We start from the raw sequence: 7,520 nt of genomic DNA, 5'->3' as shown, positions 1-7,520 counted from the left end.
GTGGTCACAATTTCCTGTGGGCTTCCCTCTCTTCTCTCTCTTCTCAGTGCAAAGTTTCAGAGTAATTTTTATTGCCGCTCCCTGAGAACTACAGCCTGCTTTGGGCTCCTAATGTTATGACTGAGGCCTTCTTTTAGACTCCTCCTCTTAGGCAGGCCCTGGCTTTCTCCTCTGGAAATTATGTCATACAATAGTGTGACTCTAAAGTTCAAGTTCACATCAGTTTGGCCAGAACTCTCAATGTCAAAACCTGCTTTGGTCCTCTTCTTACCTCCCTGGGTTTCCATCTTTACTTAATCTATTATTTGTATGTTCCACTCTTTCTTGCCAGATATCTGCTCTTTTAATAATTTTTTAATCTAGCATTTTAAATTGTTTTCAGCAGGAGGGTCAATCTGGAAACTTTTCCTGCCCTATTACTAGAAACTGAAGTCCAAAGGCAATATTTTTTGTATAACTATTTTGTAACTGGTTACTTTTCTATTTTAATACCTATCATGGAGCCAATGGATGTAAATAGCTCAGTCTCACACTTATTTATTTCCCTGGGGAAGCTGAGACAGAAACAGAGAATCATGTTTCTTAGTACTTAAGAAAACATGACATCCTGGCCCATATCACATGACAATAATGAAGCTCACAGGATTGACTTGGTCCCTATAGAGCCCCCATGGCCTCTTTATTCTTTTCCCCCCAAAATATTAAGCAGCGTTCAGATTTTGCCCACTGATTTAAGCCCTCTACTTGTGAGATTTCTTCTTCCCTCAACCTAAGTGTGGCTGAATTCTTCATTTTGTTCATTAGCAGATAGGAAATGCTCAGTGCTTCTCAACCAGGGGCAATTTTGTGACACCCCTTCCCCACCTGGCACACATTTGGCAATGTCAGGAGACATTTTTGCCACACTAGGTGTAGGGGTGCTACTGAAATCTAGTGAGCAGATGCATGGAATGTTGCTAAACATTCATCTTTGCCCCATGACAAAGAATTCTTCAGCCCCAAATGTCTAGAGTGCAGAGATTGAGACATGCTAGGAAACAATGACTCCAGAGAGTTTTGCCCATGAGAGGATGACTTCCTCAAAGAGTGCAGGTGGCAGAAAACATGGGCTACATTATCAACCAAATGCAATTCTGTTACCTCATGGGAGGAAGATCTAACAGTTAGGTTCCTCTCTAATGTAAAAACAACATGAAGTACATCAAACTGGCATCATCTCTGGGCTGAGAGAAACCTTCCACAAGGATATTTCAGCAGAACATGTTTCACTCATTGCAATACATATAAACTGTCCTTGGGGACATGTGCACAGTGTGACTTAGTTAAGTACAACAGAAAACAGTCCTACCTTCCAGTCCCACAGGAGTGGAAAATTGACTAATTGTATATCGAGTGTTAAGACAAATAACAGCAATTCAGAATAATTTAAACTCCCACAAGAGGGAATTTGACCAAGGGTCTCTCTGGGCAGCCATTTAGTAATTTCACTGAAATCTGATTATTGGAGTTACTGAATCAATATACATCACCAACAATTTCAGTGGATTCCATTCACGAGACCACTTTCCCTCAGAAAAAAATAATTCACTAGCACCTGAGAAACAAAGAGATTCTGCTCAACATGATTCAGTCACGTTTTACTATCAATATTTAACTTATGGCACAAAATATATAAAATTTTGATGATTCTGTACCAAATAATATTGTACCAGTAGACTTCCTGAGGTCATTAATAAGGAGAAATGAAATAATCTTTAGGAGAGAATCTGAGCCAGTCAGGGTTCAGTAAGAGCAGCAGAAACACAACTAATGATGTAGACTGCAGGATTTATTACAGGGATTAGCCTTTATGCCTTTTTGGGGGTAGTGGAGTGGTTCTTGCAAGGCTGCTGTTTCTGCATCTAGTGTTAAGCCAGAAGTAACTCTAAGTCACCTAGACCAGTAGTTGAAGGAGAGGAAGGCACGGATGCAAGCAAAAACAAGCTAGAACATGCATCTCTCACAACCTCCAGCCTCAATGCCATGGGTAACCTTCAGGAAAAGCTGCTTTTGCCATGGCACTGCACATGCACTTGCCTCAGAGACCTCTAAGGAGGGAACTTGTCAGGAGCTGGATGAGCTTGGGTGTCCAGGTACTGCCCTGTGGTTGACAAGGTGAACCAGTGGATTGGTGACAACCTGCCTGGCACTCTACAGTGGCGTGTAAACATACCTGTTGCTTCACTTCTGCCTTCAAAATCTCATGCAACTTCCTATTGTGGCCAACCCTAACCTGTGACCACACAGAGAAGGGAATTATGGAAAGCACAGTGTAAAGCCACCACAAACATCCTGCTTATCAAAGGAAGGGCAAATACTCATGAATAAGTATTTCCCACCATGAAATGAGTGTATGATGGTATAAAAGGATGGCAGCAGCCTTAGGATTGTGGGTATCAGAGAATAGAATTCCAGAGGATGATAAATAAAGAGGAAACGACACAGAGAGTCTTATTCAGGGAATTCTCTGTCCAGGAGGATGGGAACTGTGGAACAGACCATGGGTATGTTTAGGCTGGCAGTTACACCTGTGATAGGACTGGGTAACAGTAGGGGCTGGAAGCTAATTCCTTAGAGACTATGCTGTTTGACTCTACCTCATAAATGTGGAACTGTACAAATTTGTTTAAAAGACTACGGAAGCTGAAGATTGGAAGGTTAACAAATCAAAAAATGACATATAATACTTTCTATAGAATCTCAGAAGGCATTTGATAAAATTTAACATTCATTAACAATTTAAGATGAAATATTAAAAAACTCCAAATTGATGACTTTACTTCCTTATCATGATAAAATGTAACCAAAAAATCAGCATTATGATTTATGGAAAAATGCTAGCAGCATCTCCATTAAAAGCATGACAAGGATAATTTTGAGTATCATTACCATTTAATTTTAAAAGATTTAGCCAAAACAATTAGAGAAATAAATCAAAAGGCATAAAAATTGGAAAAGAGAGAGTCAAACTATCATTATTCATAGATAAAATGATATTTTTTGCTAGAAAACCCAACAGAATGAACTAAAAAAAATCATTACAAATAATAAGGAATTCTAGTACATTTCTAGGTATAAAATTAGTATGCAGAAAAAAATAGCTTTTATACAAATAAACAACAGCCAATTACAAGATACACTGGAGAATTACAATAGCCAAATGGCCAAAAAAAAAAAAAATTAAATGCCAAGAAATAAGCTTAATAAGAAATGTGCAAAATTTATATAAAGAAAAGTATAAAAGGATTTTAAGGGACAAAAGAAATATATACCATATTCATAGATAGAATGACTCAATATTATAAAAATGTTGGTTCTCCATAAATTAATCGAAAAATTTAATAGAATTTCAATGAAAATTCCATGGACTTTTGGAGAAAATACACAAGCTGAATCTAAAGTTTGTATGAAAAAATTAACAAGACAGAGGGGCACGGTAGCTCACTCCTATAATCCTAGCACTCTGGGTGGCTGAGGCAGGAGTATTGCTTCAGTTGAGGAGTTTGAGACCAGCCTGAGCAAGAGTGAGATCCCTCTCTACCAAAAGGAAAGAAGCAAAAAAAAAAAAAAAAACAAAAAACCAGTCGGGCGTTGTTGTGGCACACAACTGTAATCCCAGCTACCTAGGAGGGAGAGACAGAATGATCTCTTGAGCCCAGGAGTTAGAGGTTGCAGCGAGCTAGCTTGATGCCAAGGCAATCTAGCCAGGGTGACAGAGCAGGACTTTGGACTAAAAAAAAAAAAGTCTCTTTTTTCATACCTCCCATTTCTTTTGATATTCTTATTGCTCTGGCTGTGTATTGAAAACGAGTAGTTTGTGCACACGGTCCTCTTTTCATTGCCTGAGATACCTCTTGGAGTAGTGAAAAGAAATGTGAATTATAACACAGCAGATCTGCCTCAGGCCAGCCGAAGTGGGCTAGTGTGGGCTTTAGACAGACTCAGATCCCAGGGCTAACACCAGCCCTACCACAAGCCAGCAGTATAAACTCAGGTACGTGGGCAAATTCTGGTTGCCTCAGGATCTTCATCTGGTGAAGCAGATTTGATAAGCCCGGTCTTCTAGGACTGAAGTGTATATGCAATGTAGGCTGCGAACTCAGTACAGTGAGGGGCAAGAAGAGAGATTTTTGACATGGCAGTTATTTATTATGATTATCTGGACCCCACACAATACCATGCACCACACTGGGAGTTGTTTTTTTAATCCAGGAGATGTTAGAGAATAAGCAATGTCCTAGGACAAAGACAACCAGATTACGAAAAACAGTGCTTAGCAAATCAAACTAAGTAATAATTCCCCACTAGATGATCATTCATTTCATGCGGGTGTGAAGTAGGCTGCCCCAGTTGCATGCACCATGAAGCTCCTAGAAGGTGTGCAAAGGACCAACACTTTTCCTCCCTGCCAGCTGCCCTTGCACTTACCCCATCCCTATCTTCATTCATTTTACCACCACCAAAAACCTAGAGCTTGTTTAGTTTGCCCTATTATTAGAATACCTAATTTGGGTTCATCTGGGCTCCCTTGTAATGGACTGCTCTAGCTCCCCCAAGCCAGGGCAAAGAGGGCCAGCCCAGTGGTTGCTGAGCACCCATCCTCAAGAATACCCCCTCGAGTATTCTTATTAGTGTCAGGGAGCTTCTTATTCTCAGAAACTCCCTGACACAAAGTGCACAGACCACTGATTTAGTGCACCGTGTTCACCTGAGGGGGGGTGGGTAGGGCACAGGGGTCCTTGCAATCCTGCCCCAGGGAGGGATTTCTTCCTGGTCTACCACATCCCTAAGGAACTGTTAGGAGCAGTTTGCCCTGGTAGGTGGAGTCTCTCCACTCTGACAGCCACCAACTGAGGGCGTGGGCGCCCCCCTCACCATTTCAGCATCCTCATCTAGCCCCAGATGCAGGCTAATTTAAAAGTCCCTGCCACTGAGGGACTGACTAACAGCAACCCAAGTTCCTGCCTCGCTTGTCCCAGCGCATTTACACTGGGCTTCTTCTATCTGCAATCTCCTCCCTCCTCACCCCTTTCTTTTATTGTCCTTTACATCTTACAGTGTATCTCCCCATGTTTTGGGTATGATAGCTGCTCTTGGATTCTAACATGTTATTTGCAGGGGCTGGATCGTCTTTGTCTACACCTTCCCAGAACAAGCATGAAGCCTTTCAAAGAGCAGATGCTCGATTCATGTTTGGGAAACAAAAGAGCCAGTGGACAAGAGTTGTCGTCGAAGATGATTTAATTTCTCCTATATTCCTGAATAAGCTAAGCAAATCCTGGTATTTGTTATCTTTTAACTTTAACAAAAGACAAGACTAAAAGGAATAAGTAAAACAACAATTGGCCACCGTTTATTTTTTTTGTCACCATCTCATGACTCCAGCTATTTCACTGTGGCTTTCTTTCACATTTTAAAGGAAACCCCTATTCCAACGCTATTTTTTCTTGTACTAGATTACAATAAAAGTAAGGATTTTCAATTTGTTTCATGAAACACAAAACTATTATGAAAACTTGTTAAACAGCAATAATTCTGTGATCCATGCCATTCATAAACTTAGACTGTGACTCTAAACCTCTTTACAGGGAACACACTGAAACAGTAGGAAGAAAAGGTAAATCCACAAGTTACATATGAATAACAGGAACCAAAAAAAGACATGTATTGTGCTCTCTCCAGCTCTATGTCACCCCCTACTAGCTATTATGTTCACAGCCCTTTTCAACTACAAGATGAGGGCTGCCTCAGACTTCTCTAACGTTGGGACGAACTCCTAGATGTGGCCCTGTAGTGGGCGCTGGCCTGGGCAGTGGCACTAGCCCTGGCTGCAACTCTGGTTTGGGATCACTCTTCCACGTCTTTCAAAGCCTCCTCATACTGGGACTGCAAAGTACTGGGTTCGGTTTCAGTGACATTGTCCAAAAACTCTAGGACCTTCATAATGCTGGTTTCAGCATGGGCCTTAGAACCCCACAGGAACTCATAGCAGGGAGGATCACTGTTGGGCACCACTCGGTACTCCAGATACTTCTCCTGCACCAAATCTTTGGTGATGAGCTTCCTAGGCTCCCCAAAGATGAAGTGCTCCCGCCCATCATACAGCCCCATCCCTTTGAGGAATTCCCACATCTCCCCCTCAGAGACACGGTTGCCCTTCACAAATATCATGCTCAGAAGAGGCATCAGGATCCCGTTCTTGGGGAAGCCATCTTCACTCAGGCCACTGTCGCTGGAAAGGTCCAGCTTGCTGACGAGCTCATAGGAGCGACCTCTGGTGCCGACTTCCTTCAGGTAAAGGCCGAACACCAGCTCCATGCGCAAAGTGGCTTTCTGGAGGATCTCGGGGAAGTGCTTCCTGTACCTTTTGGTGACAATCTTCAGCATCTCTGCCTTCATAATGGGCTCTTTCATTCTATACTTTTGCAGCAGAAACTGCACCAACATGCTCATCCTTGTGGCCAGGGGGTCTTGCCTTGAGCTCGCAGAGGAGGGCGGGCCGCCGGAGGAGCTTGGACGTTCCCCCTCTTGGCCCCTGGCACCTGTCTCAGCACGGGCGCCTGAAACAGCTGAGGCAGAAGAGCAGGTGGCTCGGGCTCTCCCAGCCTTCGGAGGAATGCCTGCAGCAGGGGCGCTCTGGGAAGCGCCCTCAATAACAACAGAGGAGCAGGATGGGGCCTCTTCTCCCCCTGCTGCAACCGCTTCAGCAGCCCCGAGACCTTGGCGTTCGCCTCGAGCCTGGCGGCGTTTCTCACGGGCACGGAGCTTACTCTCGTGACCACGAGGCATGATGACAGCAGGCGAGAGGGCACAGGATATGGGCACCTGGAAGAAAAGGACAAGAGAGTGAGAGCCCCTCAGCAAGGAGATACCACCTTGGCTTTAGGAAGGCCCTGTGCGGTGTGCTTGAGGACACTACTCCAGGCCCCGGCGCGACTCCCCTTCTCCTGGTCAGCCTGTGCTCTGAGGACTCTGTGGAGGAAGCTGGAGTGTGCCTTACGCTGCAGCCAGCCGGCCCTGCCTGGCACCACCCTTCTCCCACCAGGATCCTCACTTCTCTGTTTCCTCTGCAGAGGGATTGAGGGGGCCTCCGCCTGACACCTATGTCTGGGGCCTCCCGGGGCTGAAACTGGAAGGGACTCTGAGGTGTCCCTGCTAATATGGGGTGGGTGGTACCCACACTCTTCTCAGGGTCCTCACTGTGACTCCTGGCCCAACCTGTAAATCACCCTGTGCCCAACTGGGGCCCCTCCCATCAGGAAGGGTCCTCACATTCCTGAGAGCCCCCCCTAAAGCAAAAGAAAGTTTGAGTCGACTATTTTCCCTTTCCACCTAGGTGTCAGGAGTTGAAGAATGGCAGTAGATGTTTCACTTAATTTGTGCTTCTTTCTACATTGTCAAATCAAATTACAAGGGAGCAGCAGACAGGATTCAGGCTGCACTTAGCACAGGAGAAAAGATGGCTCAATGGATGTGACCTC

General features: G+C 44.2%; 1 protein-coding gene across 1 annotated transcript; it reads right to left on the bottom strand.

Annotated features, from left to right (window-relative positions):
- Positions 1-5,886: 5,886 nt before the first annotated feature.
- LOC123628271 (melanoma-associated antigen B17-like) lies at positions 5,887-6,828 on the bottom strand. The gene has a single exon (XM_045537889.1). It carries the CDS (start codon positions 6,826-6,828, stop codon positions 5,887-5,889), a length of 942 nt encoding a protein of 313 aa, XP_045393845.1.
- Positions 6,829-7,520: the final 692 nt, after the last annotated feature.

Source organism: Lemur catta, chromosome X (assembly GCF_020740605.2).
Source record: "Lemur catta isolate mLemCat1 chromosome X, mLemCat1.pri, whole genome shotgun sequence".
In the NCBI taxonomy this organism is placed as follows: domain Eukaryota; kingdom Metazoa; phylum Chordata; class Mammalia; order Primates; family Lemuridae; genus Lemur; species Lemur catta.
This window is presented reverse-complemented; position numbering and strand designations above follow the sequence as displayed.

Coding starts and splice junctions, on each gene's coding strand:
- LOC123628271 (XM_045537889.1), bottom strand. CDS start 6,828: ATGCCTCGTGGTCACGAGAGTAAGCTCCGTGCCCGTGAGAAACGCCGC.